The sequence below is a fragment of the Coregonus clupeaformis genome, chromosome 21, assembly GCF_020615455.1.
Source record: "Coregonus clupeaformis isolate EN_2021a chromosome 21, ASM2061545v1, whole genome shotgun sequence".
In the NCBI taxonomy this organism is placed as follows: domain Eukaryota; kingdom Metazoa; phylum Chordata; class Actinopteri; order Salmoniformes; family Salmonidae; genus Coregonus; species Coregonus clupeaformis.
The window spans coordinates 6,958,012-6,981,987 of record NC_059212.1 but is presented as its reverse complement, the minus strand read 5'-3'; the positions used below and the strand labels follow the sequence as shown (position 1 = coordinate 6,981,987).

Sequence of the window (23,976 nt, the reverse complement as noted above, 5' to 3'; positions counted from 1 at the left end):
TATTGTTTTACTGAAGATGTGATGTAGCCTATGTGAACTAAAAAGGTAGACCGTTTTCCTATCTGTATGACAGCCTTGGAGCCTTCCAAAACACAATAATGTCCATGTTTCCCTCCTATCACATTAAAGCAGGTTTTCCCAACCCTCTCCTCGGCCCCCCCAGACGTTTAACTGTTAATTTTTTAACCCTGGCACACCTGATTCAATTAGTCAACTAATCATCAAGCCTTGGGAAACCATGCATTAAAGGAGTGGCCTCCCTTTTGACCCTGGGTCATGTGACATTTGTTTTGGCATGCCGCCATCTTGTGGCTGAGATTTATCATTGCAGGATGTTTTTTAAAATTCTCCCCTACTTGGAAGTAAGTTTTCCATCTCTGTGTGGTACGACTTAATTCATCATAATTAATTAATTCTAAAGATATAACAAAAAGCTGCATCCCAGGGTGCACTGTGGTCCGTCATTGTTTGTCAGTGCAAATGAGTCTGGTCATGGTGCACTGAGTGCTCACTCATTAGAGAGAAATCCAAGGAGCGGAGGACTCTGTCCTGTAGAATCCATCTCACTACTCTGTCTCAACTGGCTGGAGTGGTGGAATGTTGCAGCTGTAGAGCAAAGGCCCAATCCAGCAACTACAAGGGCCCTACAAAATCTGTGGAGAACGCGGACGGAATCACGGAATCCAAACATTAAAATGGAATTCAATAATATTCAAAAATGTATTGAAATCAACTAAATGTATTGAATTTATTCTAAAATGTATTAATTTGTCCAAGATTATCATAAGACATTAACAAAATGCATCAGTGATTCATATTTTCCTTCAGCTTTCTGAAGAGGCAACGCAGGAATGCCCTTCTCTGTGTTTGCACGTTTTGTCTACCACTTTATGCTAATTATGCTAATAATGATAACCGTCTTCTGGTAGATGGAAAGGCTTTCCCAAAAACCTTCTCGGTTAAATGTTAACTACAGAGTAGTCTACCTGGCAGAATGATATCATGATTATTTGCATCAATTCAGTGGCTATCTGTTTAGCAAGCTCTGCAATCACATGTGCTACACGCTAACCAAACACGTGTCTTACTGGTGCACAGTTTTAATTAAAGGGTATCTACAACCAAAAATTTAAATGTTTGATTTTTCCCAGACCTCAAAAGTGGTCTCCTGATGTAGTTTAAGCATTGTTGTGGACTTAGAACATCCAATTTGGTTGTTTTTCTGTTAAACAAGTGTTATTTCGAGTAAAAATCAGAGAAAAATTAAACTGGAGAAAATGGATTTAGGCAACAACAAAACTACTCCTCAGCCACTGTCAACAGCCATCAGGCCACTGGAGCTGAAGTGGCTGGCTGCTAGGGGAATCAGACCAATGAATGCTCAGATAGCCAGTAGGAGACCGGACCCTTGTGGTGCTGGTGAACAACATGGCCTTGTTAGTGCACCACCTCTAGTCTGATGTGCTGAATTTCCGAACACCCTGACCACACCGGCCATCATACGCATGTTGATTTTGTCCATCTACACCAGATGTGATCATGACATGCAGGTTGACATACCAAAACAGACTATGAATCAATTATATTAATTTGGGGGCAGGTCGAAACACACATGAAACATTAATGGACATTTAGCTAGCTAGCTGTTGCTAGCTAAGTTTATCCTGGGAGATGAACATTGGATTGTTATTTTACCTGACATGCCTATGGTACAGTGGAGGCTGGTGGGAGGAGCTATAGGACGGGCTCATTATAATGGCTGAAATGGAATTAATGGAACGGAGTCAAACATGTGGTTTCCATATGTTGATATGTTTGATACCGTTCCATTTATAACATTTCAGCCATTACAATGAGCCTGTCCTCGTATAGCTCCTCCCACCAGCCTCCACTGCTATTGTCTTATATCTTTTTCCTGGTTCTTTACAGAATGTTGACACGGAGTCATACAAAATTGTGTGTTTCTCTACTCCAATGATTAATCCACAGATAAAAGGGGAAACCTAGTTCGTTTTTAGTTAGTTTTGATTAATCTCTCCTGGGTTTGTATGCTCGTGAAAACCAATGATATGGGATAGGCGGGACTTGCAGCGCGTTGCGCTTCTCAAATAGAAGCAAGTTCTATTTTAGTGTGGCCGGTTTGGTTTCCCTGTAAGGACGTCTCATGGGTTATGGTCTAGACAAGATGCCATGACCACAACATAGGTTTGCCTCAGCAAGCATATCCTTCATGGTCTTACTCAATGTTGAGGGCAACTAGTCTAACTTACAGTCCATAGGTTTGCCTCTCCCTGGGCATTGCATAATTTCCATTGCCTGATATGGTATGGTGATAAATTGTGCCTGGTTCCCTTTTGTTAGGCTTTATGTAACTGATTGTGTAACTGAGCCCCCAATTGTTCCCTTGTCATAGAGAATAATATTTGTTCTCAAGAAAAAAGGGTGTGCCCCTTGCCCTCTTTCGTAGACTATGCATTTTGAAAGAAACGTGCACACTTGATCTGTGTGTGAATCAGGTCATTTATCTGTACATGTCAGATGTTTCACTCTGGAGATATCCTGCTCCCTCAGGCACAGCACTGAGCTGGGTCCTAGTAACCTTATGCCTCCATCTCACATTCAGGTTTCAATAGCCTCATTTCCAGTATGGTGCCATTTCTGTGCTCACTGGCACCAGATGGGTTTGAAGCCATATTTTACAGATGTTGATCCACTTTCGTATGTTTGGACGTGACTAATGAAGCTTTTTTTGTATAAATGGTAGTCTAGGTTATTATTATTAGGATTGTATATTTTATAGGGACATCTCTATCCCCACCATCCTTACTAGAATCACACGAAGGCCCACAGAGATTTAATACAATTTTTATTTCTTAAAGGAAACAAAACATTTTAACAAAACAATCAAGAAATCCATAGTAGCTTTCGTCGTTGCACCTCAAATGTTTTTCTGTACAGCAGACTTTTACGAAAAACACTGAAAAAAAAAATAAAAATAAAGCACAAATCCCCCAAACTGCCTTCGCTCCACCTGGATGTTCCAAAAGGACCAGTCTGTTAGTTAGACGTGTTGGAGTCATGGGCAGACACCCAGTTCAAATCAGTCGGCATGCTCCAATTCCGTGCACATTTTTTTTTAACTTTAACGTTACGTGGTGTCTACATCAGCTCCGATTAGGTTAGTTGTTTTCCTGCCCGTAAAAGTGTAAAAAGCTGCAAGAGGGCCAAACAGACTAATAACCACCACTGAAACAACTTGGTTAAAAGGTTGGTGTTATAATATCACTACACTGGTCATGAAGTTATGGAGACAACGGTTTCTCTTACCCACCTTCAGACTGGACTTGGCGATTGAAGTGATTGAGATGCTGTTTGTTTACACGCTGCTGAATGCGGTACATGGGTAAAATAATGGTTATGAATGGTCATTAACCCACACTGGGCAATGAGAAAGAGGATCTCCTGAACAAGTCTTTACATAGTGATGATTTGGCAAAGTACAGTTTCCTGACACACCGTGACTGGTGTCACAGCTACTTTAATATACAGCTCGGTGTTGAGCAGTATTGGCCTATTCTCCTTTAAAACAAGAATGATAGATCTAGATCTTTCCTATGCATTGTTGAGGTCAACAAAATAGATATTATGATACACATCACTTTTCTTATGTTAAATTCATCCTCTTAGTAAATTGGTTTCATTACAAAATATTTGGAATATAGAAAATACCTCCTAAAATGTTATTTGGAGCTTTAATGGATTGTCGTTAAAATGGGGTATAGAACCCTAATACTACTGTGGACTATAAACAAATCACTTTTCTTACTCAGAGAACATAAAAATATATAACAGTGTCTGTGATGGGCAGCTCAATTTAAATGCTCTATGCTTTTACTCTTTTTCCAATGTTACTCGTTTCTCGTCAGCGGCGCCAGGTAATTTGCGAATAGTGCACACACACACACACACTCACTCACTGACACAAAGCGATGTCTGGATTGGAACATTAGGTAAACTGAAAGAGGCAGAAATAGGTAGTTTGTGAACATCATGGCTTTAAGAATGAGGAATGCATTGACTCTCGGAAAGAGCACAGAAAAATGTAGTATGCAGCAGATAGCATGCTCGATTGTCATACAGCAAAGGTCAGTGATTTTGGTTTGTAGTAATACATATTTTCTCTGTCTCGCCGTGCTTATACATTCAGACTGTTGGCTGTTTAATTTATCCGGTGTTTGTCTATGTGTCATGTTCAGTGTTTCCTTGACAGAAAGAGAATGACTTTATTTACTTATTAATAAATCCACCCTCCTATCGCATTAAATTGTCTAAAAAGGTGGTATTTATCATGGTGAAGACTGCACTTATCCCCCTAAAGCCGACTGGAATAGCAGTCATCGTTCAGGATTGTTAATTGCCTGGTAAGGATTCCAGTTCTTCCAAGGTTTACAGTGTGACTGGCGCAATAATTATGATCCACCAGAACCATGTATTTTAGAGAGTTGGGCCATTGAGGTTTCTGCATTTTGATGACACTACAACATTCTATGGCAGCCATGTTAGCACCCCATTCACATTACATGGGGAATATTTAAAACAATGCTATGTAACTAAATGTCTAGAATTAGAACAATATTAAAAATGTCAAAAAAAGGTGGCCCAACTCCCTAAAGGCATGGCTCTGATATCCATCCACTTTTCACAAAACATCAAGTAAACGTCACTTGGCTCCTCACCCTTTCGAAGGTCGTCAAGGCTATCGGGGCTCTACATTAACACTTGTCCGGGACAAGTAAAAAAAAAAAACTTTAAAAAAAGGTTCGGCAAGCAGAATATCGATTTAAGTTGTCCGAATGGACAAGTAAAAAAATGATCACACAGAAATCACTATCAAAACAAGTGTCCTCCGGATGCGATGTTTTGCGCACTGTTCGCATCGGAGTAGAATTGTATTGCATTGACAGGCACGAGCGTGTGCACATGTTTTTTTTTACCCAGTTATAGCTAATTTTTTGGTCAGCAAACAGAGCATGGTCATTAAAATCCTGGAAAAGGTCATGGTGTATGAACCACCTGTGTGTGTGCCAGTGTGAATGGGCCCGAGGAGAGACAGACATTGTAGCAGCAGGTAACCTGTAATAATGAGACAACAGACTAACTACATAGCCAATTCAAAACATCTTGTTTAGCCTGGCTAGTTCTCTGTAGCTAACTATTCAGCTTTTAGCATGCATTAAATGTCATTGTCATGTCCGATGTCCTAAAAAATAAAAAATAAAAAAAACACCGGCACTCCAGTGCGCAATTGATGAACGGGTGCATTATTAAAACAATGCTACATACTCCTGTTGTAAAACCTCCTCTCAAGCGCTCAAAATTGGGGGTTGAGAAATACATCTGACAGTTGGAGAGCTGGGATTCCCCTCTATTCAACACTGGCCATGTAATTCTGACAACGTTAAAAATATTCTCACAGGATGTCAATAGATATCCCCTGAAATCTGAATATTTTAGCCTTACAAGGTTATAGATAAATGTGTATTTGTTAGTTACCTTGCTTTGAAGTAGCCTACCTTATTCAATTAAATCAGGGATCAAATGGCTACGGGAATTATTTAATGAAGACAAAGTATTTGGTTGTAGTTGTAACGCTGCAATATTTTATAGGCCAAGGGTGGCCAACCATCCTCCAGGAGAACCTTAAATGGGCAGTGTTGTATTTTGAGACAGGCAAAGAAGCCTATAGGCAGATGGTATCCTACACTTTTGTCTGATTCTCTATTTTATTTTGTAAAGTGGTTCCTTGCATCATACAATGATGTAAAAATGTTGTTGCAGACCATTTTTGGGGGGGGGACAAGTGACTTGAGCTTTCGGACAAGTAAGAAAATCTGTCCTACTCGTCCGAAGGACAAGTGACTTAAAGTTAATGTCAAGCCCTGACAATGTGAGGAAAACAGCAGAGTAAAATCTTTAGACTAGTTGCTCTATCGCAAAGGTGTTCATGGACCCAAAGGATGCAGCCTGGCACAGGACTGGTAATAAGGACCCTTTTCAGCAAAGTCCCTACGTCTCTTCTCTCTAGAACAGGAAGGGTGTCCATTAGGGGTGAATCAGTAGGATCGGATAAGGTCGGGGCTGTCGGGTGGGTCATGTTTAGGAAGACGGGCCAAGGTTAGGCTGACCCTCAAGGCCGCTCCAGGAACCAAATCTCGTTCTGTCGGTTCGCCGCCGCAGGGTTGGTGTAGCCGGCCACGATGAATGAGTCATTCACGTGCGTGGCGGGGGAGTCAAGCATTTCCGCCATGACGCTGATCTCATTGATGATGGTGACCTCGTTTGTGGCCCCAGTGAAGGACCTGGAGGGAGAAAGGGGCACACAGGAATCGAATGAGCTTTGATTCAATTAAGGGAGGTATGCGTTTCAATTAAGGGAGGTATGCGTTTCAATTAAGGGAGGTATGCGTTTCAATTAAGGGAGGTGTGCGTTTGCAGGTGCAGGTCTAACTGGAGGTATTCTAACTTCCTTACTCTCCTTCTGCTGTGGAAATTCCTGAGGCTTTTGAACAGACTCTGCTTTGAGATTGTCCAATACAATATGCTATGAAAGTGAATGTCACAATAGGCTAAATGAAAACAAAACTGCAGCCACTGTAATTTTTGGAAGCATGATGCAACGATATCGTTGCTAGCATAAATGTATTGGACTGGTGGCCAACTGAAATAATGTAATTCACTTTAGCTAGATAGCCTCGTGACTGACTTAATGTTTGTGTCCAATCAAGTAGCTTGCTAGTTACATACAGTTGAAGTCGGAAGTTTACATACACCTTCGCCAAATACATTTAAACTCAGTTTTTCACAATTCCTGACATTTAATCCTAGTAAAAATTCCCTGTCTTAGGTCAGTTAGGATCACCACTTTATTTTAAGAACGTGAAATGCCAGAATAATAGTAGAGAGTGATTTATTTCAGCTTTTATTTCTTTCATCACATTCCCAGTGGGTCAGAAGTTTACATACACTCAATTAGTAGCATTGCCTTTAAATTGTTTAATTTGGGTCAAAAGTTTCAAGGTAGCCTTCCACAAGCTTCCCACAATAAGTTGGGTGAATTTTGGCCCATTCCTCCTGACAGAGCTGGTGTAACTGAGTCAGGTTTGTAGGCCTCCTTGCTCGCACAGGCTTTTTCAGTTCTGCCCACAAATGTTCTATAGGATTGAGGTCAGGGCTTTGTGATGGCCACTCCAATACCTTGACTGTTGTCCTTAAGCCATTTTGCCACAACTTTGGAAGTATGCTTGGGGTCACTGTCCATTTGGAAGACCCATTTGCGACCAAGCTTTAACTTCCTGACTGATGTCTTGAGATGTTGCTTCAATATATCCACATAATTTTCATTCCTCATGATGCCATCTATTTTGTGAAGTGCACCAGTCCCTCCTGCAGCAAAGCACCCCCACAGCATGATGCTGCCACCCTTGTGCTTCACGGTTGGGATGGTGTTCTTCGGCTTGCAAGCTACCCCCTTTTTCCTCCAAACATAACGATGGTCATTATGGCCAAACAGTTCTATTTTTGTTTCATCACACCAGAGGACATTTCTCCAAAAAGTACAATCTTTGTCCCCATGTGCAGTTGCAAACCGTAGTCTGGCTTTTTTATGGCGGTTTTGGAGCAGTGGCTTCTTCCTTGCCGAGCGGCCTTTCAGGTTATGTCGATATAGGACTCGTTTTACTGTGGATATAGATACTTTTGTACCGGTTTCCTCCAGCATCTTCACAAGGTCCTTTGCTGTTGTTCTGGGATTGATTTGCACTTTTTGCACCAAAGTACGTTCATCTCTAGGAGACAGAACGTGTCTCCTTCCTGAGCGGTATGACTGCTGTGTGGTCCCATGGTGTTTATACTTGCGTACTATTGGTTGTACAGATGAACGTGGTACCTTCAGGCATTTGGAAATTGCTCCCAAGGATGAACCAGACTTGTGGAGGTCTACAATTTGTTTTCTGAGGTCTTGGCTGATTTCTTTAGATTTTCCCATGATGTCAAGCAAAGAGGCACTGAGTTTGAAGGTAGCCCTTGAAATACATCCACAGGTACACCACCAATTGACTCAAATGATGTCAATTAGCCATTATCAGAAGCTTCTAAAGCCATGACATCATTTTCTGGAATTTTCCAAGCTGTTTAAAGGCACAGTCAACTTAGTGTATGTAAACTTCTGACCCACTGGAATTGTGATACAGTGAATTAAGTTAAATAATCTGTCTGTAAATTGTTGGAAAAATTACTTGTGTCATGCACAAAGTAGATGTCCTAACCGACTTGCCAAAACTATAGTTTGTTAACAAGAAATTTGTGGAGTGGTTGAAAAACAAGTTTTAAATGACTCCAACCTAAGTGTATGTAAACTTCCGACTTCAACTGTATGTGAGATTTGGTTCCGGGTTACGAGAACCAGCAAGCTAACTTCTTGACTAACTGCAGGCAGAAAATATTTGAAATTCACTCACGCTTTGCTAGAAGCTGGGAACTTGTTTATGCCTCAAACTGACAGTGGCTCCAGTAAGGATTACAATTTGAAGTTTATAATGCATCTACTTTCATATTGTATTGCCATAAAATTGAGCAAGCAGCACAAGACAATTCCAAACTTCTACCTTGTGTAGACAATGGTGGCAGGCCATTCCTCAATGCTTATTTCAGTGTCAGAAGGCAGGGGTGGCTGGGCTTGATATTCTGTGGGCAGGTAGTAGGCCACAGTGACGTCCCTGGACAAGACGGAGTGGTTCTCGTCCGTGCGGATCACAGTCAGGATAGGGATAGTCATACCCAGATAGCTACCTAAGGACAGGACATGGACAACCGACAGTCAGGAGTCTGCAGTAGATCTGGCTAAACATGGATGACGTTAGAAGAATATAGTCTCAATGACTCCTGTGAAGGCTGCTTTGGTCTCACCGGAGGAGTTCTGCTGGCAGATGTATCTCATGAGCTTCATGAAGCCATAACAGATGCTCTGCTCGTAGGTGTCCTCGCGAACCGTGAAGCACGCCCAGTGGGCCTTCTCATAGTGTCTCTTCTCATAGAGCACGTCCCCACACTGTGTACACACACACACACACAAACTGGGTCACTACCTATGCGTTTCATAAAGTCCAATGCAGTGTAACAGCAACACGTTGTTTCAGCGTCCTATTGGATTCAGTCAGTAGCTAGGGTTTCCATCCAATTTGCGAAAGATTTTCATGCGAATATTCTCAAATCTGCATAAAATAATATGCGCATTTTCCCACCAGAGATGCGATTCCATCAAACTGACTTATTGGTGATGACGTAGAGCACATAAAAATTACTTTTACTGTTAAATTCCCCGAAAGGAAAAATACTAGTTAAATGGGTTTCCATCCCATTTTAAACTCTACTGATGGTTTTGTCACAAAAACTATTGCGTTATATAGCAAAATGTGCCCACTCTTATTTTTGTCAAACAGCAGCCAAGCATCGAGCATCATGTCACCAGAATAAGACCCTCAATACTTATTGGAAAGGAGCATCAAGCTTATCACGTGCACTTCCACCATCATGTGAAGTACATAACTTACTTCATCTGTAGCCTAATAAACTGCATGCTTTCCTGAGTCGTAGTGGGAGGACCACACACACACCATATCATCTCAGTATTTGCGCATAAAAGGGGTTTCCACCGCCATTTCTCGCATAATTCATTTTAAAATCGACAAAAACATCCCACCATGTCGAATGAACAAATGTCGGCATTTATGCAATTGTACCGAAACTTCCTGTTTCCATCACAGCTATCGTGAATTGTTTTATTTTTACGGTATGACTTAACTCGCATGAAAACTGTGGATAGAAACATGGCCACTGACAACATTTGGTAACTGTGTATACCAACAGATGTACGGTGAGGAGCATAGCATGGTGATCATGCTCCTAGTATCGGAAGTGTTGATTGACACAGATAATGATTACACAGTGTTGATTGACACAGACATGAAAGATTACAGTGTTGACAGATATTAAAAGAACCTCTCCTTTGTTTAACCCTACTCTCCGGCCAAGCCCATCAGACCCTTTTATTTATACTTTCCCCATGTGACTAAGAGGCTTATTGAAATTGGCTGAGGGGAATGCCGCTTCCCCCGTCCAAAATAAAATGGCAATCCTCGTCTCTTATCAGCTTTCATCAGATTGTAAACACACCTGGTCAGCATTTGCGTCACGTCAACAGAAACATGGCGGTTATTGACAGTGATAGTAGAAATGCGTTGGTGCTGCGACCAGGATTTTAAACGTGATTAACCACAAAAGTGGTGTTCAGTCCTTGGGGAACATACGGAGCGTAATCAGTTCTCAGATGACAGAATTAATGTTGCCATTATTTTATTCATCCCTTCGTGTATAGACGGAGCGGGAAGGCTTAATTTTGGTTCAATATGAAAAGTACCCTCGCAGTATTGTGATCTGCCTCTGGACTCAGTGTTGATTTATCAGCCTCAAAGTGCCAGAGCCCACCCACACTGATGACTACCCCACCGTTCCACTACCTTCACAGCACAGTAGCTTTACAACTGTTTTGAATCAAGATCAGATGGACTTACATGGTATGGAGACAAGTCAGACGCAGAAGGAAACTAGGAGAGCAAATTAACAATATCTGGCATATTGTGCGCTCTCAGCGCATTAATCTCATTTCAAAAGGGTGTGCTCGAGGGTAAGACATGGACAGCCTTGTTGCAAATCTAGAGTACTTTCTCCTTAAAACAGAATCACGATTATCACTATCAAATGGGTATCACAGGAACCAAATGGTGTGACTTCTTTGTGGTATGCAACGATGACTATCACCTGGAGAGAATAAACTTTGATGCAGACAAGTGGGAAAAGATGAAGTGCAAACTGGGCGATTTCTTTTCCCAGCATTTCATGCTAGCCCTATGCAAGTAAAAAGGACAGCTACGCAGGATGAATTATCATAGTTTATTGTTAGAGTACAAACATTTATGAATTGTTTATAAGTGTTACAATTAATAGGATAGACAACTCAACAAAATACATTTTCATCTTTCTACATTATTTTACGTACACATTTATAAAATGTACCTCTTCTAGATAATCCCTAGCCCAAGATGTACTCTCAAGGAGCCTGCCGTTACTCCTGAAGGTCCAAAGGATCTTCAGAGGTAGACTGGCTCTGGAAGCAACAAAAAGACAAATACTCCATCTAAAAATGAATCGATTCCAAATTGTGATACAGTTCTAGAAACAAAGCCCTTCACTTTCAAATAATTTCATAAATGCTAAATATACACATACTTTTTTTAACCGGTTATCCCAGTTTCAGCCGACAGTATTTTTCAGCAACAATACGTTTCTGCCGGCCTTCTTCCATTACACACAGGTGTTCGGCGCATGCTAGATAGCTAATTAGCACAGGTGGTCCCTCCCTCTTTCATAAACACACGTTGTAACATGGCGATATGGCTATGTGGGAACACTATAAAAGGTGTGTAACAATGTAACATTTTTTTTTAATGATCTGTCGCTGATAAGATAGATAAGGTCCTTATGCTTCCAAAACCGTACCGCAAGCTATGCGTGATCTTTACACATGTGCATCTTGCGCTGTGGACAATAAAAGGCCACTAACATGTGCAGTTTTGTCAAACAACACAATGCCACATAATGCCACATATGTCAAGTTGAGGGTGCGTGCAATTGGCATGCTGACTGCAGGAATGTCCATCAGAGCTTTTGCCAGAGAATTGAATGCTAATTTCTCTACCATAAGCCACCTCCAATGTCGTTTTAAAGAATATGCCAGTACGTCCAACCGGCCTCACAAACGCAAACCACGTGTATGGCGTTGTGTGGGCCAGCGGTTTGCTGATGTCAACATTGTGAACAGAGTGCCCCATGGTGGCGGTGGGGTTATGGTATAGGCAGACATAAGCTACGGACAATGAACACAATTGCATTTTATCGATGGCAATTTGAATGCACAAAAATGACGAGATCCTGAGGCCCATTGTGAGGCCCATTTCTTTAAGGTATCTGTGACCAACAGATGCATATCTGTATTCCCAGTCATGTGAAATCCATAGTCGGGCCTACTGAATTTATTTCAATTGACCGAATTCCTTATATGAACTGTAACTCAGTAAAATCAATTAAATTGTTGTATTTATATTTTTGTTCAATATAGTTAGTGTTTCTGAGTTAAGCACTTCTGAGCTAGGCCTTTGCACATGCATTTCAGTATTACTCTGGTACATGGGAAAGTGTTCCTGAAACAGAGGGGCATCAGCTCATTAACAGTTCCCCTTGAAGGCCAAACTGAAAGGGATCCTAGCATGACATAAAAAAGGTAGTTCATGCAGGTGACACATATCCTACTGACCGTGGACTGTGATTCATTGAAACAAACAGCTAACGCCAGTTTAAGGAAGTCCGTCTAACACAGCACAGAAAGAGGAAGCACTGACCCATTAGGGGTTTATGTGCTAAAGCCACGTCTAAGTGTGTTAATCTGTTTTGTTTAAGCGCTGTACCTGACGCCATCTAACCATGGTTTCTGCTGTCGGCTGTAAAGGCAGAAAAACAGCTTTTAGAGTACTGTAGTCCCTACATCCAGTGTAAAATATGATTTTCTTGTTGTCACACTAGAAGCGTTGAAGGAGGAACTGGTTTGCCTGAGGTGTTTCAATTTCCTCAGCCTGACGAGCGACCTCTTTGCGTGCCTCTTCAAGCTGCTCCGCCACAGGCAGAGGATTCTGATCGTAATGGATGGTTAGGGTGTGGTACGTTTGCCTCCACCTCATCGGCAGAACTGTAAGGTGAAAAGGCAAAAATGCTTTTGACAAGCCCAGCTACATGCTTTTAAAATGAATACTATCAGCTCTACATCTTCTATTCCAAATACAGGCCATGCAAATTGATACTTGGAGTTCCTTTTCTGTCAGTGAAACGATGACAGAAAAACTGCATTAACTTGCATGGCCTATATTTAGAGAAGACGGGGCAGAAACTAAGTATTCATTGTGAAATATTGTAATTGGGAGCTAGTGACAGGTTAAACCAAATAACGCAAACCCACAAAAAACACTAAAGTGACTGAAGTGCTGATAGCAAGTCTATACCTGAGCAAGATTTGGCAAGCCATGTTCTCAGCTTGAGGGTCCTCATCCAGTGGGTCACCGCAGATATAAGGTTAGGTTACATAAAATCGGCTATGAACTATTGAAAATGACAGAACAGATACATGTAATAATAGACTACCTTAGCTCATCTGGCTCCTCAGCAGGTGCTCCCTCTCCATGACAGGCAGTCTCACTGTAACACAGAAAAATACATCACAGTTGATTAAGGAGTCTACCTAGTTTGGGGGTAAGCTACACTAGATAGGAGGACCATCATCAGAAAAGCTTGAGGGTAGGCCTACCAGGCTTTGGAGTGGACGTCCAGGTGAACAGTCTGCACAACCCGCTCCCTTAGCATCATTTTCCCACATATGGTCTTTAACAAAAGGAGTCCACAAAGTGCTTTGAACACACTTTAGTGTTATCAGTTATCTGTGTAGGGAAATGTTCATCCAGTTTAGTTGTCAAGCTTCAGAACTAGCTATATTGGTAAGATGCAAAGCTAGCTACTAAGTTGGCCAACATTAGCCGTTCTCAGCTAACTGGTGGCTGTGTTAGCCTAGCTGGCTAGCTAACTAGCTAGCTAAGCTAACCAGCAACATTAACTTACATTTACATTACATTACATTTTAGTTATTTAGCAGACGCTCTTATCCAGAGCGACTTACAGTTAGTGAGTGCGTACATACAATCTTACCTTCAAATGTGGCCCGACATGAATTTTATTTTTCACCACCCATTGGCGTCGTAGTGTGGGTCTTTGGGGAAACGGTGAAAAGTTCATTCTCGGCATGACTCCCTCCTTTGTAGGAGTTACATCCAGGAACGCTGCAGTACAACATGTTTGACTGCGTTGCCTAGGTTTCTGGTCTCGGTTTCCCACCCTAGCCTAATTTTCGTGCAGCCGGAAGTGACGTGTCGTGTTGTGTGAATTAAGAGAATAGGACCACATATTTTACAATGAGTCTTAGTAAGGGTTGGGCGGTATCCAGATTACGCTAACAAAGTACTAGGGAATTCCCATAGCGGACGCTCGATAAATGCTAACAAGCAAAAGCAAACAAACTAATTGCAAGGACAGACAACCCAGCTCATAAAAGTTCTATAACTGTCTCAAAAGGCTACTCACAGTTTGTTGCACGCACAAAACAAATATTAGACAGTAGGGATCTTGATACAGGAGAGGATGGATCCATCTCTGATGTAACCAAGAAGCTTTATCTGGCAAGCTAGCCACTTACCTAGCAAGTTAGTAAACCAAATGCATAGCTGGAGCATTTACTTGGCAAATCCTAGATATTAAAAATCATTATGTTTCAAAATACCCCGGTACACGGTCTTCCGCCCAAACATAGTCTTGTTGCTTGGCCGGCAGAGTAGACATTGGTTTGTTGGTGAATGAGTCAATCATAGACTTGCCTTCTCCTTACGCGTGATGAGGGTGAAGGGCACGCGCTCCCGGTCGTGTTGGCCGTTGTTGTTGCTGGTGATCTGCTGGATGGGCTCGGCCATGTCTGTTTTGGTGAGAAAAACAAAGACTTGGTAAATCTTTATTGAGTTAAATCAAAAGGTTCAAGTAGGGTCGCCATAGTCCAGAAACTTCACAAGTTTTGGGAATTTTGCAAACCTACCTTCAAGTACAACAAATGTCAGGGGTTGTATGCTTGTTGACAATGCTATAGTCCTACTAACTATAATATAATATATAATATGCCATTTAGCAGACGCTTTTATCCAAAGCGACTTACAGTCATGCGTGCATACATTTTTTTTTTTTGTGTATGGGTGGTCCCGGGGATCGAACCCACTACCTTGGCGTTACAAGCGCCGTGCTCTACCAGCTGAGCTACAGAGGACCACATAACTAAACATGTTCTCTTACATTTCCTGACTTGGGCTCTATAAATTCAGAAAAACTGGTATTATCTGCCAACCTGTCTAATAGAGGTCACATGTAGACCACTGTAGCTGCTACTAGTACCAGTCTAGGTTTCCTCTTGCAGTCTATAGACGATAGTGTTCAGTCTAAAGACTATACCTACTGTTACAGCTCTTCCAATAACTCACGACTAGCCAGCTTTGCCTGGCGATGGCGTGAGAAAGGCTTTGTCATGTCAGCCAGGGCACAGTGCCAGTTTACCACAGAGTGACATGTATGAGCACTGACAGAGGGGAGGATGCCAAGCTGCCCAAGGCAGACATACACAGCCAACAGTATGCCATGAAATTACTCTACTGCACTTATTATTTTTTATTATTTTTTTATTTAACCAGGTAAGCCAGTTGAGAACAAGTTCTCATTTACAACTGCGACCTGGCCAAGATAAAGCAAAGCAGTGCAATAAAAACAACAGAGTTACATATGGGGTAAACAAAACATAAAGTCAAAAATACAACAGAAAATATATATACAGTGTGTGCGAATGTAGTAAGTGATGGAGGTATGGCAATAAATAAATAGGCCATAGTGCAAAAATAGTTACAATTTCGTAATTAACACTGGAATGATAGATGTGCAAAAGATGATGTACAAATAGAGATACTGGGGTGCAAATGAGCAAAATAAATACCAATATGGGGGTAGTTGGGTGGGCTAATTTCAGAATGGCTGTGTACAGGTGCAGTGATCGGTAAGCTGCTCTGACAACTGATGCTTAAAGTTAGTGAGGGAGATAAGAGTCTCCAGCTTCAGAGATTTTTGCAGTTCGTTCCAGTCATTTGCAGCAGAGAACTGGAAGGAATGGCGGCCAAAGGAGGTGTTGGCTTTGGGGATGACCAGTGAGATATACCTGCTGGAGCGCAGACTTCGGGTGGGTGTTGCTATGGTGACCAGTGAGCTAAGATAAGACAGGGATTTGCCTAGCAGTGATTTATAGATGACCTGGAGCCAGTGGGTTTGGCGACGAATATGTAGTGAGGGCCAGCCAACAAGAGCGTACAGGTCACAGTGGTGGGTAGTATATGGGGCTTTGGTGACAAAACGGATGGCACTGTGATAGACTACATCCAATTTGCTGAGTAGAGTGTTGGAGGCTATTTTGTAAATGACATCGCCGAAGTCAAGGATCGGTAGGATAGTCAGTTTTACGAGGGCATGTTTGGCAGCATGAGTGAAGGAGGCTTTGTTGCGAAATAGGAAGCCGATTCTAGATCTAACTTTGGATTGGAGATTCCTAATGTGAGTCTGGAAGGAGAGTTTACAGTCTAACCAGACACCTAGGTATTTGTAGTTGTCCACATACTCTAGGTCAGACCCGCCGAGAGTAGTGATTCTAGTCGGGTGGGCGGGTGCAAGCAGCGTTCGGTTGAAGAGCATGCATTTAGTTTTACTAGTGTTTAAGAGCAGTTGGAGGCTACGGAAGGAGTGTTGTATGGCGTTGAAGCTCGTTGGAGGTTTGTTAACACAGTGTCCAATGAAGGGCCAGATGTATACAAAATGGTGTCGTCCGCATAGAGGTGGATCTGAGCGTCACCAGCAGCAAGAGCGACATCATTGATATACACAGAGAATAGAGTCTGCCCGAGAATTGAACCCTGTGGCACCCCATAGAGACAGCTAGAGGCCCAGACAACAGGCCCCCCGATTTGACACATTGAACTCTGAGAAGTAGTTGGTGAACCAGGCGATGCAGTCATTAGAGAAACCAAGGCTATTTAGTCTGCCAATAAGAATGCGGTGGTTGACAGAGTTGAAAGCCTTGGCCAGGTCGATGAAGACGGCTGCGGAGTACTGTCTTTTATCGATTGCGGTTATAATATCGTTTAGGACCTTGAGCGTGGCTGAGGTGCACCCATGACCAGCTCGGAAACCAGATTGCATAACGGAGAAGGTACGGTGGGATTCAAAATGGTCGGTGATCTGTTTGTTAACTTGGCTTTCAAATACTTTCGAAAGGCAGGGCAGGATGGATATAGGTCTGTAACAGTTTGGATCTAGAGTGTCACCCCCTTTGAAGAGGGGGATGATCGCGACAGCTTTCCAATCACTGGGGATCTCAGACGTTACGAAAGAGAGGTTCTCTGTAAAAACACAGCAAGCACCAACTTCACCTCTTCAATGTTAATAATGACAAATTCCATTGACTTTCCTCCCCGTTATAGCTGTCGTCAAGGGGCTGTGTTTTCTCTAGCCGCCCCACCTCTCCCATTCAGCAGGACTACTCCTAATGAATGTAGGCTATCCTTCCTTGGCATTGGATACCAACTGTGACTGGACAAGTATCGGTTCCGTCTCTGGCCCTGCTATTTAGTCGGTCACACCATGTCTGTTTCTGGCTGCAGCAGGCATTACCCACACTGATACCAGATAGAGCCATCTTGAATGTATGAATAATAGCTATTAAAATACCCTGGAATCCAAGGATAGGAAACCATAGTACTCAGAATTTCCAACCTGTGAGGTGTGAATAATTAAATTAGATTATTTCAATAGCATAGATTTTCAATCATATGAATGTCAGTATATTTTTCCATCAGTTTGGTTTACCCGAGCAGCCACAAGCATTGGAGTTGTAAAAGAAGCCGCTTTGTGGAGTTGGAGAGCAAGACACAAGTGAAGTGAGCTAAGCAGCCCTTTCTGTGGGCTAAGCAGCCCTTTCTGTGGGCTAAGCACAGCAAACTCTAAATCACTGATCAGGGGAGTGACTTGGAAATGGACTGACAGTGTATGTGTACACTGGTCACCCAGTAACTTTAGGAAACTTCTGACCAGCGTTGGACAGTTTAGCTAACATATACATACATATATTTTTTATAAATGAATTTTACGATTAATTTTTTGTATTTGTGTTTTTCTTTGTGTATTTTTTGTTTTTACACCTCGTCGAGCTTCAACCCCTGGTATCATATAAACACACATAAGACATGTAAAAATTTGTAGAATTGCGGGAAATTAGCTTTAAAACTGCAAAATGTTCTCTCCGCCAACAAGAGGGGTGTGAACAGTTTGGGGGGGGGTTTGTTACTACGCCGACAAATTACATTATCCATCTGGACCTTTGCCACCTAGGAAATGTGTGACCGGACCTTCTCAAATAGTACTGGAGTACCCCTGCACTATACGATCTTCAGTCTCAGACTCAGTCACACTAGCCTGGGTCTAGGGCAGGCGTGTCAAACCTCTGGCACACGATGGGGTAAGAGACTAACTCAATATACTTTAAAAACGACTAAAACCAGAGATCTATTATTTACACGTCTTAGGGCAGTCGGAACATTCTTGCAAAATGGAAGAATAGCCTACCAGATTTATCTGGGGATTAGAGTCATTGCTAAATGTCCAGACAAATGATTCAAGTGCTGTTTTGTGTACTTGTTGATGTTTGTTTGTCCAGTTGCTGAGTCGTACTAAGCTCTTGGGATCAGATCGGAATGTCAACATAGGAACTGGAACAATGGCTCCAGAGAAATCCACGTCTAGATGGCCCATTTTTATTATGGCTGACGTTTGTCTGTTTATGGAGCCTGAAGTTGAAGCATGCTACATGCACCCTTGTACACACGGGGCTGACGGTGCAATCAACACCTGAATATGCTACTCTCAGGGAGATTTTAAATGCTTCTTATTTACTGTAAGAATTCTAACCAGCCTAACTGACTACAGCGCAATCCTGCGAATGATCCCTCTAAATCCCTATCAGATTAGGGCAATTCCAGTGTTTTACTAGGGTGGTAGTGACAATGGACAGTGTTTTACTAGGGTGGTAGTGACAATGGACACTTAAGGCGATGGTACTAAATTAACTAAACCTTGAACGTGCTTCACAGCCCACGAGAGAGAGGGAGGGAGGGTGAGCAAAGAGGTTTACCCACACAGTATTTTAAGACAGGATTTAATAGCCCAAGTTTTCCCTCAACCAGAGCAGGCTAAACTATAGCTAATCCATTGAGTCAGAATGCCCCAACGGTTAGTCTGAGAAGAGAGAGGGAACAGGCGGGAGCCCAAGACCCAGTCTAACCAGAACTCATTAAGCAGCATACCATAGAACTTAATTTAGCAGTCCTCGTCACTCAATGTTCAGCTGCCTACACCTCCAACCAAAATAGCATGCATTTCTACCCTGTGGCTCTGCCACTAGCCTACTTCAACTCAACTACGGATTTGTCCAATAATAACCATATGTTTTACTAGGTTGTCCTACTGAACATACTAGACTGTAGTGATAACCTACGATCTAGATTGAACACCAGTAGTACTATTCAGGCTCCGAGGTTGACTTGACTCTGGGTGTGCCCTGCTGATCATACTGCCCTACTGGTCTGTGATGAAAACCTAGACTCTGCAGTGAACAAAAATATAAAAACGCAACCATTTCAAATATTTTACTGAGTTACAGTTCATTTAAGGAAATTAGTCAATTGAAATAAATAAATTAAGCCCTAATCTATGAATTACACGACTGGGAATACAGATCTGAATCTGTTGGTCACATACTTAAAATTAAAATAAAACAATAATTTTAAAAAAAAGGTAGGGGGCGTGGATCAGAAAATCTGTCAGTATCTGGTGTGACCATTTGCCTCTTACACATCTCCGTCGCATAGAGTTGATCAGACTGTTCATTGTGGCCTGTGAATTATTGTCCCACTCCTCTTCAATGGCTGTGCCAAGTTGCTGAATATTGGCGGGAACTGGAACACGCTGTCATACACAGGCGGCTTTTGGTAGAGAAATTAACATTCAATTCTCTGGCAACAGCTCTGGTGGACATTCCTGCAGTCAGCATGCCAATTGCACGCTCCCTCAAAACTTCAGACATCTGTGGCATCTTGTGTTGTGACAAAACTGCACATTTCAGAGTGTCCTATTGTCCCCAGCACATCTGTGTAATGATCATGCTGTTTAATCAGCTTCTTGATATACCACACCTGTCAGGTGGATGGATTATCTTGGCAAATGAGAAATTCTCAGTAACAGGGATGTAAACAAATTTGTGCACAAAATTTGAGAGAAATAAGCTTTTTATGCATTTGGAAAATGTCTGGGATCTTTTATTTCAGCTCATGAAACATGGGACCAACACTTTACATGTTGTGTTTCTATTTTTTTGTTCAGTTTAGCTTTAACACCATTAGTACTAGTCAGGCTCAGAGGTTGAGACTTGACTCTGGGGACAGCTGCATAGACAACCCAGTCTGCGTGTACCGTTTCAGTCCTCTGTTGTTGCTGCTGCTGGCCGCCCGATGCACACCCAGTCTGCATTCCAGAGGCCCTAGAAGTAGTTCAGGTGCAACTTGCCTCCATTGTGCTCTGCACAGGGCAGAAGCATTCTGGGTGCAAATCTGGTCGCAGTTCAACCAGCCGGCCGACCTGACTGTGTGCAACAGGAGCTCTATCCCTTTGACTGTACGTACATTCAGTCCGCTGCAATCTGCATTCTAGCGTTAGGGGTAATTGGCTCACTCAGTGTTGCCTCATGTTAACATCGGGCAGGGGCTTTAAATTCAGGCCAAAATATTCACCTTCTCCATCATTTTTCAGCCATTACTGTATTCTGGAATTTATAGGCTATAATTTTCCCCCAGGGGTAGGGTAGGAAGAAGTTATGCAATTTACAGAGTCTGAAACATTGCTTTCAATATTTTGTTCTTTACTGAGGGAGTAAGTTCAACATTTCAATTGTTTTACTTTTAGTTAGTTAGTGTTCTAAGTACAGCTGTGGCGATACCAGTATCGCAATATTTTTTTCCATGGCAGAAATTAAAACACGAAGCAGAATCACCCTTTGGTCCTTTAAAAACCTGCTGCATGTAAAATATTGTGTGCTATAGCTTGGAAAATAAATACATGTGACTCTGGATGACAACATAATGTTTTGTTTCCAACATTAGGGGTTGTTTTCCTAAAGAAGTGAAATCCGCTTCGTGTTTTGTTTTCTTGCCACGATACTAACGAGTATCGCGATACTGGTATCATTCCGGCCCTAGTTCTAAGTACCATAATCCATTCATTCATTTATAGTAACCAAGGCTCCCCATGTAATGGGTCCAAATCTACCCTTGCATTCTAGTTTAATTGGTTTTCCTCTAATCTCTCGTGGACGATGCACGTAACATAACTGGCATCGGTCAACAGACTGGGATGCGAACGACAACTTGTTTGGATGTGCAGATTTTTCCTCACTAATCATTTTTGACAAGTCACGATTTCTCAGGTGTCAGCATCCAGTCCTTCTACTACATTTTTTTGTGTGGAAGGTTAGTTAGACTGGTACCCAGGCTACCTCTTCTAGCCACAGGGTGAAAATTATCAGAGGTATAAACGGGGCTTTAAAAAGGTGCAATATGCAGAAATTGCTCTGCCTTTTCCCCTGTTACAAAAATTGTAACGTTCACCTAATTTCATGTGACAAAACAAGCAATGTATAGTGTGTTGATAATCATTGTACCATCTAAACCGCTGTGAATTATATTTTCAATAACCAAAAATATTGTATTTTCAGCTTGTGTACAAAACCGAATGTAAAAAGATACAAAAACTAAACGGGAAGCATAGAATAGTGCACACAGAACAGATCTACCGCTTCTTAGACTGGCTTTCAATGAAAATGACAGATCTATAACTCACCCAAAAAGGTACATATTGCAGCTAAGTGACATCACAGTCATGTTACTGCTACAAGCAGCACTTGTATCTTAGTAGGCTACAAATACATGCAGACCCTAATTTTCTCACGTCAGTCACTAAGACCATTCAGTCTAGGATTTCCATTAGATGAAGTACATTATGTTAAATCAATTTGAGTATACATTGTGACTAACCAAGTTACAATAGTACTGTATCTGAGTGACTGTATACATGTATGTTTGCGCTCTTGATGTGAAAGTGTGTAATGTTTGCGCTCTTTATGTGAAAGTGTCTAATATTTGCGTTCTGTGTGTTACAACGTCTCCAGTTTCTTGGCTGGGGTGCAGCAAATCACCCACAACGCACTGTAGCAGTTTGTTTTGACAGCCGTCAACATTGACCGCCAGTGTAAAAAGTGTCGACAACGGTTTAAGGGTTTCAATAGTCACTGGATGTCTATTTTTGAATCAAGTATACTTTATTTGTGTGAGCGAATGACAATGTCAGGCACGTTGATGACCACGACTACCTGAATAGTTATAGTTTGAACTGGTTGGCTGATCTGATCTGATCTCCCTCGCAGAAAACTAGGGCAATCAATGAAACAGGAAATAAAAACAAAGTAGCCAACATTGCACTTTGTTGTCACAATCAGTGTGAACCGTTTTGTTTATACTGTCTATACAACGTCACAAGCGAATTGCCCATTCAAAACCCGTATTACTTTCTCAATTCTAACTGTACAGTGTGTGCGCTTAATCCCAAATGCTTTACCTCTAGGCACTTCCACTTGGTGTCCGCGTGCGGCGTCCTGCCAGTAGCGCAGCAATCTGTCTTGCTGCTCTTCGTCTTCCATCGTCTCACCCTCCTCTTCCAGACTCCCAGTGCCCGAATCTGACAGCTGGTCTTCCGAAAAAGATTCCAGGTCCTCTAGCGTGATCATCCCATATGAGGAATCACCGCCTCCACCACCAACGATACCGTCGAGTCCACCACCGCCATTCATACGACAATTACCTGGCTCCATTCTCCACTCTTGGAACAGCTATCTAGATATAAAAGTATTCCAAAGCAAATGTGTACAGTAGGACTACTGTTGTGTCTAAAGAAAGACCGCTTTTGGTGGTAGATCCGAGCGCGTTACAGTCGCAGTTGATGCGGTAAATTCGGACCCAAGGAAAAATCCGAATTTAGGAAAACTTCAGGGCCATTTTTGCTCTAATCTTGGCGTTTATTCCGACGCATTAAGCCATGTTGTTTTCTTTACAGAGCTGTGCAACCTATATTATATTTACAGATACCGCTTCAAACCTGTTCTATTGCTTTTGACTCGTCGAAGACGGCAAAACAAATACCTTGCATGTCCTTACGCGACGCATTCTGTGGACTGGTGAACTTGATGTATATAAGAGATGACGGACACCACGTGACACCTGGCCACTCCTCCCACTGCAAGACCGGATGCGAACTTTCCTTTCATAGGATAGCGGAGGAAAAGTCATTATTATCCGTCGGATGATTGGTTGAGCCTTATTGGGGGCGTGACATCACTCCGAGGCTTTACCAAAACAAAACAAAACAATGGCGGACAATTTCTCTTCCTCGGACAGGGTTGCCATGTTCGTGTATTTCTTACAATTAGCCGAATTTTGAAAAAGATATCGCTGGAGAAAATGTATTTATTGGTCGCGGGTTGCGGGTTTTTGGGCTACTTCTAAATTGTACGGCGGCCGCCATGGCATTTCTCTTAAAAAAAAAAAAAAAACTGTGACCTGCTGCTGCTGACTATCAGTAAGTGAGGCAGGCTGTTGCTGAGTGAGTAGTGGGGAGGGTTGTGTGTGTGCTCAGCGAGCACTGCAGCATGCAGTTTAGTCCACGATTGGCTGAGTCACGTGAGTGAGAGGAGACAGAGCAGCACACGCGCACGTCATGAATACTTTTTTACCAGTTGTAGGTTGGCTATTGTAGGTTGGCTATTTAACTTCTCATTATGCACGAGTGTAAATTTGAAATGGAAGTTGTGGAACTCCCTCACGTGCTTCTGGTATGGGGTTAAAGTCCTCAATGAAACAGACATTAAATGTGGAGAATGATGTATTTTCATCTGTTGGCCATCAAGTAGCCTATTAATTTATATGCCATTGTAGGCTACTGTAGGTTACCATTTTATACAATACATATGTTGAAATGACTATATCACTGGAGTCATTGCAAATGAATGTGTGCCACTTGTGTAGCCTACCC

At 42.2% G+C, this 23,976-nt stretch overlaps 1 protein-coding gene across 1 annotated transcript; it reads right to left on the bottom strand.

Annotated features, from left to right (window-relative positions):
- Window positions 1-4,579: 4,579 nt before the first annotated feature.
- LOC121539010 (heme-binding protein 1-like) lies at window positions 4,580-23,609 on the bottom strand. The gene is made up of 5 exons (XM_041847176.2): window positions 22,507-23,609; window positions 14,586-14,680; window positions 8,965-9,106; window positions 8,664-8,847; window positions 4,580-6,359 (listed from the first exon to the last, which is right to left on the bottom strand). The coding sequence occupies exons 1-5, from the start codon at window positions 22,757-22,759 to the stop codon at window positions 6,188-6,190; spliced, it is 846 nt and encodes a 281-aa protein (XP_041703110.1). The 5' UTR covers window positions 22,760-23,609; the 3' UTR covers window positions 4,580-6,187.
- Between the last annotated feature and the right edge of the window lie 367 nt (window positions 23,610-23,976).

Coding starts and splice junctions, on each gene's coding strand:
- LOC121539010 (XM_041847176.2), bottom strand. CDS start 22,759: ATGGAGCCAGGTAATTGTCGTATGAATGGCGGTGGTGGACTCGACGGT. Junction 8,848..8,964: donor CTGCCAGCAGAACTCCTCCG/GTGAGACCAAAG, acceptor TCCTGTCCTTAG/GTAGCTATCTGGGTATGACT. Junction 6,360..8,663: donor GCCACCATTGTCTACACAAG/GTAGAAGTTTGG, acceptor TTCTCCCTCCAG/GTCCTTCACTGGGGCCACAA.